This window comes from Tamandua tetradactyla, chromosome 23 (genome assembly GCF_023851605.1).
Source record: "Tamandua tetradactyla isolate mTamTet1 chromosome 23, mTamTet1.pri, whole genome shotgun sequence".
Taxonomy (NCBI): Eukaryota; Metazoa; Chordata; class Mammalia; order Pilosa; family Myrmecophagidae; genus Tamandua; species Tamandua tetradactyla.
Genome location: NC_135349.1, coordinates 46,684,463 through 46,698,156, shown reverse-complemented (window position 1 = coordinate 46,698,156; position 13,694 = coordinate 46,684,463). Strand labels below are relative to the sequence as shown.

Sequence of the window (13,694 nt, the reverse complement as noted above, 5' to 3'; positions counted from 1 at the left end):
AGACTGCCCCGAGCAGCCCAGCGGCAGGAAGGCCGGCCCCGCTTCCCCAGGACTGGACCAGTTTTAGAAACCACCTGGCAGCAGCTTGGCTGCAGACACAGGCCCTGGAACGGATCCGGCTGCTCGCAGAGCACAAAAGCATTTCCCACTCCAAAATGGGTTCCAGATCTCCTTGGCCAAACAGGGCCTGGTGGCCAGTGCTTGCGCTGGGGCCCCCAGCTGGGGGCCCTCACCCCTCCAACGCTCTGCCTTCCTAACTGGGGGGGCGGTGAGGGCAGAAGTGCGGCCTCCCTGGGAAGGGGTGCTTTTGCTGGTTCTAATGGCTGCTTGGAAGTCAAAAACCCAGAGAAACTTCAGGGTAAAGCAAAGCCTTTCAAGGTTAAAATTCACAGCCGCTTTGTGTGGGTGAAAACATTTTCCACCCCCAGCTGCTTTCTACGTCTGCTTCCTTGAATTTCTTCTGATGCTTAATGCAGAACTTGCAAACCCACAGGGCTACAGGAACCAGACCAGTAACATAATGAATAAGGTGGGCAGCGGGGGGGGGGGGGGGGGGGGGGGGGACTTAGCAAATTGGAGAGCCCCAGTCCTGTCCAAAGAGAGGCAGCTGCCTCTCGACTCCTCCCCATGGTTCCCCAGTAACATGTGAGCTCAGGGTTGCTAGCACTACCAATATTTTAAGAGGTGCTCGAAATTTGGACCTTTTTTTGGTGAACTCTCCATTTCTGACTAAAATATTTTAAAGCTCTATGAGAGTCCATACAAACATATGTACCCAAAGGTTCACAGCAGCTTTATGTGTAACAGCCCAAACTGGAAACAAACCAAATGTCCATTAGCAGTTGGATGGATAGATAAGTTGTGTTATATCAGACTATACTGACAAGGAGGTATATGCATACAGCACGTCAGCCACGCAATACACACTGCTGTGTAATAAAGGGTGTAACCGGTGATCCATGCAAAACGAATCTCCGTTTCTGTAAAATTCTAGAAAATGCCAGCTGATCTGTAGTGGGAGAAAGCAGGTCAGTGGCTGCCTGGCTGGAGTGGGGAGGAATGAGGGAAGCGGGAGAGGTGGCAAAGGGATGCGAGGAGACGTTTGGGAGCAAGGGATAGGTCCACGGCCTTGACTATGGTGATGGCTTCATAACATACATGTCACACTTTATCAAATTGTGCACTTTAAATAGCAGCAGTCTACTGAATGTCAATGAAAAATAAGGTTGTTAAAAGAAAAACCTCCATGACGGCCAAATCTTATGAGGGTCAGGTTCAACCCGCGGACACTGATGCCATTCCCTGTCTGATGTAAACCCCTCAATCACCATTTACTAGGGACCCCAGAGCCCCCTGCCGTGTGTAGGGCGTGGAGGTCACCAAGGTGAGGGGTCCTGGGCAAGTCCCGTTAGGGACATGGCAGGCATTTTCCAGAGAGAGCCTGTTGCATGAACTCCTGGCTAAACTCTCAGGTTTAAACCTAAAACCGCTCAGCTTTTCTTCTCAGGTCAACCTAGTGTGAATGTCCTAATGACCTGGCGGCTCATCATTTTACCCTGAAATTGGGAAGATGAGAGAGGGGCACAGCCAGAGGCAGAAGGACCGATTGCACATTTTGCTATCACTACAGGAGACTACAGAACAGCCTGCAAGGGGTGAGGGCTGCGGGCGGGCGTGGGAGGTGAGAGGTGAGGAGATTCTGAGGGTAGAACCGACCGGATTTGCCGGTGCGGATGGGGTGGGAATGAGAGGGAGGGCTCCAGGTGGGCACCGACGTTTGGGACCGAGTGTCTAGAAGGCAGATGAAGCTACTGAGTGCAATGGGAAAGTTCTGGGTGAAGCAGACGGGAGGGTGAAAGTTCTGGAGTTGGGGTTTGAGCACATTAAGTTCAAGGTGCCTCTTAGAAATGCAAGCGGAGGGTTGAGTAGGCAGCTGGATACGGGAGGATGGTTTAGAGGTTTCCGGTTGGAGGGAGTAGCTACTATTTAAGAAGCTCCTGTTGTGTTTGGCCATGACTCCCAGAAAGTCCAGCATGGAAGATGACCACGCAGTCCCTTCCCCAGCCTTCCCGTTACTCTGGTGACAGGCACCCACTCCATCTGTTTTGGGTCTCCTCTTCCTGCTCCTCCTATTTGTTGCCTCTGATTGCAACAGGGAGCTCAGCTTGTGCCAGGAGGTAGCTCTTAAACAGAGGAAGCAGAGAAATCCAACCTACCTCTCTGACAGCCTGATCCATGCTGGGCTTTGGGGATACCTGGTGCCTAGTGGGTATGTCCACCCAGGAGGTAAGCGACCCTAGCGCCTTCCCACGAGAAATCCTTTGAGGGCTCCCCGACTTTTCTCAGGCCCCGTGGGGACCCGTGTGACCTGGGCCTGCCCACATTCCGAACAGACCTTCATCCCAGATGGGTCTTACACTTGCTTTTTCTCCCCAAAAGACCCTTCCCACCATCTTATGCCTGCCTAAATCCTCATCCCCCATCTGCTGTGATGTAAATGTCACCTCCTCAAAGCAGCCCTCCTTGCCTGTTTTCAAACACTATTACACCTTGCTGTTCTTTTATAACAATGTGTTTGTCTGTGTCCTCCATACCCCAGGCCAGCAGAGGTGGGTGGGTTGAAGCGGTCCCTATAATTTCCATCAATCCCTGTGTGCAGCCCACTGAACCGCCAAATATATGCCAGATTGCCATCCTGAAGCCCTTCTGTGTAAGTCTCGGAGCCACCACTGCTTCACATCCAGAGCTAAGTCCCGTGAGGACCGGGGCCACATCTGTCTGGCTCCTCCTTTCATTCCCAGAGCCTGGCCCCAAGTGGGCCTACTTATTTCACTCACTGAGGGTAAATTCCAGGCAGAGAGGTCCCAGGAGGTGTGAAACAACGTGACGTGTGAACAAGAGAGTAGTGAAAAGGGCGAGTTAGTGTGGGGTAGCAGGAGCCAAGGACACAGCATGAGACGGGTCTTCCCCCACCGCTGTAAATATGAAAAGAACCCGGTCCTCAACAAGGGGTCACAGAGTTCTTGGAGCCTTTCAAAGCCAAAGGGTCACGTTTCCAAAGATGCTAATGCAAATGGAGATCTGCTTAGACCCAAGTGGCGGGGATGATGGATTCTGGGGCTCCGACATCAACACCCTCTCTGTTGGAGGGAGAGTGAAGGGGGCCGCGGGGCAGCCAGGCCAAGCTCTAAGCTCCATCATCCAGGGTGCAAGGGAAGATTTACCCCAGATGCGCAGGTCCCCCCAGGAAGCTCACCGCCGCTCGTGCCATTCGGGGTGGACAGGCTGTCAGACTGCGGGCTGGATGGGACAGCATCAGCACAGGGCTGGGCGGGCGGCATGGCCCGGCTGCTGCTGGACCCCGCAGGGGGAAGGCGAGGATTCGGCAGAGTGGCCCCAGGTCCTTGGGGCCCCGGGAGCATCTTCCTCACCTTAGCCAGCTGCATCTGCAGCTTGTTCTTCACATCCGTCACTTCGGAGATGCGCGCGTTGAAGGCCAGGTTGGTGTCGGTGAACTGCTTCCACATCTGATCCGACAAGGACTCGAAGAGGTTCTCGGCCTCCTCCCGCAGCCGGATGGAGGTGGCCCGCATGCTCTGGGAGTGCCTGATGTTTTCGTTACTGAACTTGGCCCAGGTCTCGGGCACGGAGATCCTGCAAGGGATACAAGGCAAAGGGAACCCAGGTGAGGAATCGGGGTGGGGTGGGGTGGGGTGGGCAGCAGGCCTTGGAGACCTCCCAATCTACTGTTTCTCAGCCTCAGCACTGTTGACATTTTGGGCCAAAGAGTTCTCTGTTGTCCTGTGCACTGTGGGATGTTAGCAGCATCCCCGTCTCTACCTGCTGGATGCCAGTAGCACCCCTCTCCTCCAGCTGAGTGACAATCAAAAATATCTCCAGACATTGTCACATGACCCCTGGGAGGCACAAGTCTCCTTGGGTAGGGAACCACAGACCTAGTTCCACCCCCTCATTTTATAGATGGGGCAACTTCAAGAGTAGCTGATGCTCCGAGAGGGTTCAGTGGGCTGGTGGCCGAGGAGGGATTCCATGCAGAGCTCTTTTCCATCACCCCCAAAACACAGAGCAGGCCACAAAGTGGGCACTGGGGCTCGATGCTGGCTGTGGTGTCCCTTCAATCTGTGCATGAGTGTGTGACCATGCCAATCTCACTGACTTCCTCTGTCAGTGAGTATTGTTTTGAAAACCTAGCGCATGCCAAGCATTGTTCTAGATAATTAGGAAAGAGCCATGAAGAAAAGGGCAAGGTTCCATTTCTAGCAGAAAACGATGAACAATGCATAAAGAAGGTATTTACACATTGCATTCCTACCCAGGAATCTGGAAGCGGGATGATGGAAGAGAGAGGAAGGGAGTGGGGTCAGTATGTGCTAGGCAGGCTATAAAAAACAGAGGGAATACTCAGAAGGGGTTTAATGAAGGGACTCTCCTCAGACGTGCGGGAAGGTTCAAGCAACTAACGAGGGAATCTGAGGGCTCAGCCATCCCAGGTCTGAAGGGGCAAGAGAGGGACCCAATGTAAGGATGGGCTGGGAACCACAGGGGAAGAATAAACTTCCGACATCTCTCTCCTCCAGCCCTACTCCCTTCTCCCAACGGGAGGATGGGTGTTGGGGGCAACAAATGGAGATGGTCATGGCCTGCTTTACAAAGGGCAGGCCAGGAAGGCTTCTCGGAGGCGGCAGAACCCAAAGGACTCAGCTTAGGCAATAGAAAGCTCTTCCTGGCAGTGTGTGTAAATCCCCAGAACCAGCAACCACAGAATGTCTGTGGTCTCCTCTGGGAAGCCTTCAAGAATGAGGGGCACACATTCCTTTGAGCTGGCTTCAGTTCCTGGGTAAACCAGATGAGGTGACTTTTCAAGGTCTTTTCTGGCCTGGATGTTTTTGGTTCTTAAATGAAGTAGATATTTATTCTCAGGTAGTAGGAAAAAGGGATTCAGTTTTCTGAAATAGAAGCACTGTAGAGATTTCAGAGCACACTTAGACTACACGGTGAATAGGACATTTAAAAAACATAGATTGTGGTTGTTCTGTCTGGCTTTTGCAGTTGTTGAAATCAAGCAACTAACAGGGGTCTCAGGCTTCGGGAGAGGGGAGGGATGACTGATTGTGCCTGGTCCAGAGCTTTCATTCAACAAAGACTTGAGGCACAGAGAGGGAACACTGATTGTCTAAGGTCACACAGCTGATCCCCAGCCTCTGGGGCAGATGGCTGAGCTCCCAGAAAATAACTTACTTAATTATATTCTCTGGGGGGTAGTATTCCAAAGGCAGCCTGTCTTCTCTGTAGGCGATGTGCCTCAATGGGACGGGGGTAAGCTTTCTAAAGTCTGTGTCCTCCAACGACAGAGGGGACAGCAGGCTTTGCTGGAGAGGCAGGAAGGCACCATGAAAGTTCACAGGCTCCGTATCCAGTATGGGCTAGGCTGCGGCTCTGCCACTTGCTGTGTGAGCTTGGGCTAGTCACTTCCCCTCTCTGAGCCTTCATTTCCTCACTGTAAAATGGGGATAATAATTGAGCCCATGCCACAGGGTTGTTGAAGTGACTAAATGAGATATGTGACGCCTCTTTCATGGCACCTGACACATAGGGAACACTCAATAAACAATTACTCGTGGGGCATTCATTTTAAAGCTGTTAGCACAGAAGCTGGTATATAGCAAACACCAGGCAGAAGGCATCTATTTATTATTTTTATTGTTGTTGGTTAAGCCATGGCAAGCAAACGGTGTTGGGTAGAGACCCTGCAAGATAGTCTTCAAACTTACCTTTTAACCTGCCCAGACATGACCCTGCTTTAAGGAAACCCTAAAAAACAAAGCCCCAAGAAGCATGTCTGGGGAGCAATGAGTCACCACACACAGTGGCTCACACTTTCCAGCCGCAGAGTTTAGATGGAAGACTTCAAAGAGTAGGCTCCTCCCCGCTACGGTCCCTGGAGCACCCACCAGCTGGCTCAGCCACCAGGTTTCTGGGGAGGCATCTGTTCAGGAAGGGAGGCCTCCAGACCCCATGTCCAGATGGGCAGTGACGGAAGATCTGAGGCCCAGAAGAGGAGGGGGCTCCCCAGGAGATGCCACTGCAGGAATCCCAAAGGGTCATCTCAGCTCTTAGATATTTACTAAGATCCAGACTGCGACCCCAGATTTGGACTAAGGAGACTGCCAAGGAACTCCCTCCCTCTCGCCCTGCCTCCCTCCCTCTGCTTTCACTCTATCCCTTCCACACTTCCCTGCCTTTCTCTTTGCATCCATTCCCTCATTCGACAAATGTTTATTGCACACATACTATGTTTCATGCAAAATCCTTTGTAGTAGAGAACTTTTTAATTTTATTTTTATTTTTGGAAAGGTGTAGGTTTACAGAAAAATCATGCAGAAGACACAGAGTTCCCACACACCCCCCTTAGAGAGCTTTTTTTAAATGACCGACACAGACCCTGCCCTCTGCCCACACCTAGCACGTGTCTCCAGCCCTCCCCACCCTGGGCTGTGCGCTGCTGACTAAGGAAATGTATCTTGGTGCTGTGTGAAATCTGATGACCTGTGACGTGCCCACCAGATGCCAGGAGCACAGAAGTCACCATAGGTACATATATAATAATGGCCACATTTAAAATAATGTAAAATTTACCCCCTTTTTTTAGTGTACAATTAAGTGGCATTCATGGCATTTACAGTCTTGTGTGCCTATCACCACCCTCCATTACCAAAACTTTTCCATCACCCCAAATAGAAACTCTGGGCCGGTTAAGCAATAGCTCCCCCATTCTATACCCCCAGCCTTTGGTAACATCTAATCTACTTTCTGTCTCTATGAATTTGTTTGTTTTAGATAGTTCACATAAATGGAATGATACGATATTTGTCCTTTTGTGGCTGCATGCTTTTGCTTATGTCTTCAGGGTTCATCCATGTTGTAGTATGATCAGAACTTCATTCCTTTTTATGGCTGAATAATATTCCATCACGTGGACAGACAATATTTTGTGTATCCACTCATCTGGGCACGTGGGTTGTTTCCACCTTTTGGCAATTGTGGATAATGCTGCTATGAGCATCGGTGTGCACCTATCTGAGGTTCCTACTTTCAATTCTTTGGGGTATATGCCTAGGAGGGGAATTCCCAGGTCCTATGGTAAGTGGCACTATTTTTTTCCAAAGGTAAAGATGAGGTAACTGAGGTCCAGAGAGATTAAGTAACTTGCCAAGAGTGCCTGTATGGAGACTGGGATTGGAAGCCAAGAAGCTCGAGCCCAGAGCCTTCTCTCTTCCAATGCTACTAGCACTGGCAGGCATAACTTGGCTTTCCCTGCTGAGCTTGAATTGCTCTGCCTTCTGGTTACAGCCATTTTGTTTTAGACCTTGTTTGGGGAAATTACCCATCAAGTGTCCCCATGCCTCGGCAAGTGGCAGTGGCCGTGGGATCCTCACCACACCAACTGAATGCTCTCTCTCGGATTCTGAACTTGAACAAAGGGGGGCAAGAAAGGAAGGTGGCAGTGCTCTGGCCAGATGCCTGATGAGTGCCTACACCCTGACACCCTCAAGAGGCCAGAGCCTGGGGCTCTGCAGCCTTCCCCTGGGGTCTTCAGGGGAAGAATTTACCCACAGACTTCCACTAAATTCCATCTTGCCCTGCTAGCCAGAATCTGATTCTGTTGCTTACAGCTGAGGTGCCTCACTCAACATATGGCCTCTCCCTTGACTGGTGCCCAGTGCCCCTTTACTCTCCTGGGCAGCAGACCCACAAACTCACCCCCACACTGGAGGGGGTGGGATGGGGGTGTAGGGCCCAGTACTTACGTGCCATCGACCTTCTCCATGCCATGGAAGAAAGTAATGCAGTCCGACGTATTCCTCAAGTTAAAGCACTTCTCATCAATAAACTGGGCTGAGGTTTTGTCCTCGAGGTCCCTCTCCAGGGCGTGCTGGGCATCTCGGTTATCCCTGTGGGGGGAAGGATTTGTCTCCGGAGAGTGCACCTCCCCAGGGTCCCCCACCCAGGATCGCTGAGAACCGGTGCTGGAAACCACATCTCTGCACTCACAGGAAAGTGCCCGTCTGCACGGGGCAGCTTCTCAGCCTTCTTCCCACCCTGACACCCCACCACGCATGTACCATAGACCCCCCACTCCCCCACCCTTCCTCCCAATTCAAGCAGGCCTGTCATTTAGAACAGGGGCTGGCAAAGTTTTTCTCTAAATAATGAGATGGTAAATAGTTTAGGCTTTTGGGTCTGTCCCACCTACTCAGCTCTGCATGAATGCAGACCCTGGTGAAATATAAATGAAAGGGATGGCTGTGTTCCAATAAAACTTTATTTACAAAAACAGGTGGCGGGCCGAATTAGACCCAAGGGCCAAAGTTTGCTGACTGCTGATTTAGAGGATATTCTCTGAATTTTCACTTTGGACAAAGCCTTGTATCAATTCCAATCAATTCACAAATGCTTGTTTCTGACCCTGTGCTGGGCACTGAAGGAATAAACACGAATGAGGCAGATTTATGTAAACAGAGTAAAAATAAATACAAGACAAAATGGTAAGGGCAAAGGCACAGGTTTGAAAAGTTTACACAAGTACACAGAGGAGGGAGTGATCAAGGCAGGGCAGGTCAGAGGGCTTCCCCAGGAAGGTATCTGAGCAGGGTTTTTCACAACAAATGGGGGGTGCACGGGTGGTTCGGTGGTAGAATGCTCGCCTTTCATGCGGGAGACCAGGGTTCGATTCTCGGACCAGGCACCCCGCGCCCCCCAACCCAAAGAAAGAACATAACAAATAGGAACAGACATTAATGACAAAGAGGGTGGGAGAAGGGAAGGACAAGCCGACGACAGCACCTGTACAGAAGCAAGAAGGCTGGAAACACCAGGGTGTTCAGGAACCTACAAGCAGCTCCTTAGGGCTGGGTGGTGTTGGTGGCTGGGTGGGGTCAGTGACTGGGCAGGGTCAGGGGGTCAGGTAGGCTTAAAGACTGGGCAGAGTGGCAGAAAGGACTATGCATCTGGCTAAGACTGGAGCCCAAGTACCTTATAGGCCAGTATTTCTCAAACTCTAGGTATTAGAAAGCCACTTTCTTAACTCCCGACATATTCCTGAAGCATCTGGACTGTGTTACCTAACATGTTTCTTTCCAAAAAAACTCACTTTTAAAGTGTAAATAAAAATAAAATTTGACTTCCGGGTCAAGATGGCGGCTTAACAACATGCTCATTTTAGCTCGTCCTCCAGAACAACTACTAAATAACCAGAAACAGTACAGAACAGCTCCTGGAGCCACGTCAGTGACCGGACACACAGCGTACCCCAGTCTGGACCAGCTGGATCAGCTGCGAGCACCCCCCTGAACCGTGAGTTCCCAAAGCTGCGGTGGCAGGTGTCCCCCCCTCCCACAGGCCGCTTCCCAGAGGGGAAAGGAAAGGACTTTACCAGCAGAAGGGACTGAGCACAATCAAACGCCAATTGTGGAACTAATTAACAAATTCTGACTACTAAAAATAGACCTCCAGCTTAGGTGAACCTGATCAAAGCAGAGGTTGCTCATTTTTGCCTGGTGCCAAGGGGGCAGGACTGACAGAAAAAGGGGGTAAAAAAAAGAAGGAAACAGAGGTTTTTGTGGCTGTGTATCTACAAAGACTTGACTGCCTCTGGATACAGCGGCAGGACTTTTCAGGCTGCAACTGCCCCAGGCATAGGCAGAAGTGAGCTCTTTTGGGGGCTTATCTGGAGCCTGTGCCTTCCCCAGGGGAGGGGTGAAGCCCCACCCAGGTGGAATCCCTCCATCAAGGAATTCAGACACCAGGGCTTGGTAATTTGAAGCCATTAAAACCAGCCCACAACCTCTCCTCTGTCTCCACCATGCCCCCAGCAGGGAGAGTCTGCCAAAGTTAAAGGTACCGCATCATCTTATGCTGGTGGGACCTGCAGTCAGACAAGCGCCACAAACAGGGCAGGATAAGAAAAACAGAGTCCAGAGACTTCACAGGAAAGTCTTTCAACCTGCTGGGTCTCACCCTCAGGGAAAACCGACGCAGGTGACTCTTTCCTCCTGATAGGAGGCCAGTTTGGTCTGGGAAAATCTGGCTGGGGTCTATAATATCTAAGTAGACCTGCCTAAGTGTGTGTGTGTGGGGGGAAGGCACCACACAAGCAGGGCAAGAAACAAGAAAACAAGAACTGAAAAATTCTCCTCTGTTAAACAAAACTTAAGCTAAAGGTCCAGATAAAGCTGAACTGAATGTCAAAGAACAGATAGACAACAAATTCATCCAGCAAGAAAACCCTAGATAAAAGAAGTGAAAGCAATCTCCAGAATAAACTAATTAAGGTAATTAAATGCCTAGACGCCAGCAAAAAATAACAAATCACACTAGGAAAATTGAAGATGTGGCCCAGTCAAAGGAACAAACCAACAATTCAAATGACATACAGGAGCTGAAACAATTAATTCAGAATGTATGAACAGACATGGAAAACCTCATCAAAAACCAAATCAACGAATTGAGGGAGGATATAAAGAAGGCAAGGAAAGAACAAAAAGAAGAAACTGAAAGTCTGAAAAAACAAATCACAGAACTTATGGGAATGAAAGACACAGTAGAAGAGATGAAAACAACAATGGAAACCTACAAGGGTAGATTTCGAGAGACAGAACATAGGATTTCTAAACTGGAGGACAGAACATCTGAAATCCGACAAGAAACAGAAACTATAGGAAAAAAAAAGGAAAAATATGATCAGGGACTCAGGGAATTGAAAGACAACATGAAGTGCATGAATATACGTGTTGTGGGTGTCCCAGAAGAAGAGAAGGGAAAAGAAGGAGAAAAACTAATGGAGGAAATTATCACTGAAAATTTCCCAACTCTTATGAAAGACTTAAAATTACAGATCCAAGAAGTGTAGTGTACCCCAAAGAGAATAGATCCAAATAGATGTACTCCAAGACATTTAATAATCAGAATGTTAGAGGTCAAAGGGAAAGAGAGGATCTTGAAAGCAGCAAGAGAAAAGCAATCCATCACATACAAGGGAAGCCCAATAAGACTATGCGCAGATCTCTCAGCAGAAACCATGGAGGCGAGAAGACAGTGGGATAATATATTTAAATTATTAAAAGAGAAAAACTGCCAACCAAGAATTCTATATCCAGCAAAATTGTCCTTCAAAAATGAGGGAGAAATTAAAACATTTTCAGACAAAAAAATCACTGAGAGAATTTGTGACCAAGAGACCAGCTCTGCAGGAAATACTAAAGGGAATGCTAGAGACAGATACGAAGACAGAAGAAAGAGGTGTGGAGAAGACTGTAAAAGGAAGACTATGAGTAAAGGTAAAAAGAAGGAAAATTAGATATGACATATAAAATCCAGAAGGCAAAATAGTAGAAGAAAGTATTACCCATGCAGTAATAACACTGAATGTTAATGGATTAAACTCTCCAATCAAAAGACATAGTCTGGCAGATGGATTAAAAAACAGGACCCATCTATATGCTGTCTCTACTCAAAGGACACGAGGCCAAGGACACAAATGGACATTTACACACCAATGTTTATAGCAGCATTATTAACAATTACCAAGAGATGGAAACAGCCAAAATGTCCATCAATAGACAGTTGGCTAAACAAACTGTGACATTTACATAAGATGGAATATTATGCAGCTGTAAGACAGAATAAAGTTATGAAGTATGTAACAACATGAATGGACCTTGAGAACATTATGCTGAGTGTGATTAGCCAGAAACTAAAGGACAAATACTGTATGGTCTCACTGATATGAACTGACATTAGTGAATAAACTTGGAATATCTCCTTGGTAGCAGAGACCATCAGGAGATAGAAATAGGGTAAGATATTGGGTAATTGGAGCTGAAGGGATACAGATTGTGCAACAGGACTGAATATAAAAACTCAGAAATGGACAGCACAATATTACCTAACTGTAATACAATTATGTTAAAACACTGAATGAAACTGCGTATGAGAATGATAGAGGGAGGAGGGCTGGGGCATAAATGAAATCACAAAGAAAGACGATAAAGATTGAGATGGTGTAATCTAGGAATACCTAGAGTGTATAATGATAGTGACTAAATGTACACATTTAAAAATGTTTTTGCATGAGGAAGAACAAAAGAATGCCATTACTGCAGTGTGCTGAAAATAGATGGTAATTAATATTTTAAAATTTCAACTAATGTGTGAGACTAACGCAAAAAATGTTTATTTGGTACAAATCTATACTTCGACTAGTGCATCTCCTAATATAACTTATGTAGATAGTTGATTGAACACCTTAAGTACATGGAACTTTGTGTAGGACATGAGATTTTGTTGGTTTGTCCAGGTGATGCCCTGATGAATCCCAGAGTGATTTGATCAGTGAGTGGAAAAGTATTTGCAAAGTCCCCTTCGGGGAATGGTGAGAATGGGGGAAAACTCAACTTCCTCAAGTTGAATTCTTGATATTCTCACAAGCAGTTGGACAACCAAAGCTATAGGCTGAGCCCCCAGTCTTGGGATTTGTTCATATGAAACTTAACCCCACAGGGGATGAGTCAAGCCTACTTAAAATTAAGCCTAAGAGTCACCCCCAAGAGAACCTCTTTTGTTGCTCAGATGTGGCCTCTCTCTCCAGCCAACACAGCAAGCAGACTCACCACCTTCCCCCTGTCTACGTGGAACATGATTACCAGGGGTGTGGATCTTCCTGGCAGCGTGGGACAGAAATCCCAGAATGAGCTGAGATTCAGCATCAAGGGATTGAGAAAAACCCTAGAATGAGCTGAGACCCAGTTATCAAGGGACTGAGAAAACCTTCTTGACCAAAAGGGGGAAGAGTGAAATGAGACAAAGTGTCAATGGCTGAGAGATTCCAAACAGAGTCGAGAGGTTATCCTGGAGGTTATTCTTATGCATTAAGTAGATATCACCTTGTTATCCAAGATGTAATGGAGAGGCTGGAGGGAACTACCTGAAAATGTAGAGCTGTGTTCCAGTAGCCATGTTTCTTGATGATGACTGTATAATGATATAGCTTTCACAATGTGACTGTGTGATTGTGAAAACCTTGTGTCTGATGCTCCTTTTATCTACCTTGTCAACAGATGAGAGGAACATATGGAATAAAAATAAATAATAGGGGGAACAAATGTTAAAATAGATTTAGTTTGAAATGCTAGTGATCAATGAAAGGGATCATAAGGGGTATGGCCTGTAAATTTTTTTTTTTTCTGTTTGTTATAGTTTTCTGTTGTCTTTTTATTTCTTTTTCTGAATTGATGCTAATATTCTGGGAAATTATCATGATGAATATGCAACTATGTGATGATATTGTGAATTGCTGAGTGTATGTCTTGGGAATGTTTGTGTTCTTGTAATTTTTTTTAATTAATAAAAAATTAAAAAAAAGAAAATTTACAACACTGTCTTTGCGGGAAAACCAGTAACACTTTCCATTTATAGGTCAGCTCAAACATCCAGACTAAGACAAGACTAAGGGAATCCTGGCTGGAATGTATTGTCTCCAGAAGGCGGCTCCAAGCCTGAGCCTGTGTCCTGGTCCCCATCGTGACCGTGCATGAGCACCAAGGGGGCTCTCCGTCAAGTGTGGAGAAGGCATGGGGGACAAGCGGGAGGGGAATGCCCTCACAGAGCCAGCTGAT

General features: G+C 47.7%; 1 protein-coding gene across 2 annotated transcripts in view; it reads right to left on the bottom strand.

Annotated features, from left to right (window-relative positions):
- Positions 1-13,694, bottom strand: part of TEKT5 (tektin 5) — a 51,731-nt gene that overhangs the window by 27,116 nt on the left and 10,921 nt on the right. For both annotated transcript variants that reach the window (XM_077141823.1, XM_077141824.1), the window contains 2 exons: positions 7,830-7,973; positions 3,432-3,654 (listed from right to left, as the gene is read on the bottom strand). In XM_077141823.1, the coding sequence (XP_076997938.1) occupies positions 3,432-3,654; positions 7,830-7,973 (367 nt within the window). The remainder of the gene's footprint in view (positions 1-3,431; positions 3,655-7,829; positions 7,974-13,694) is intronic.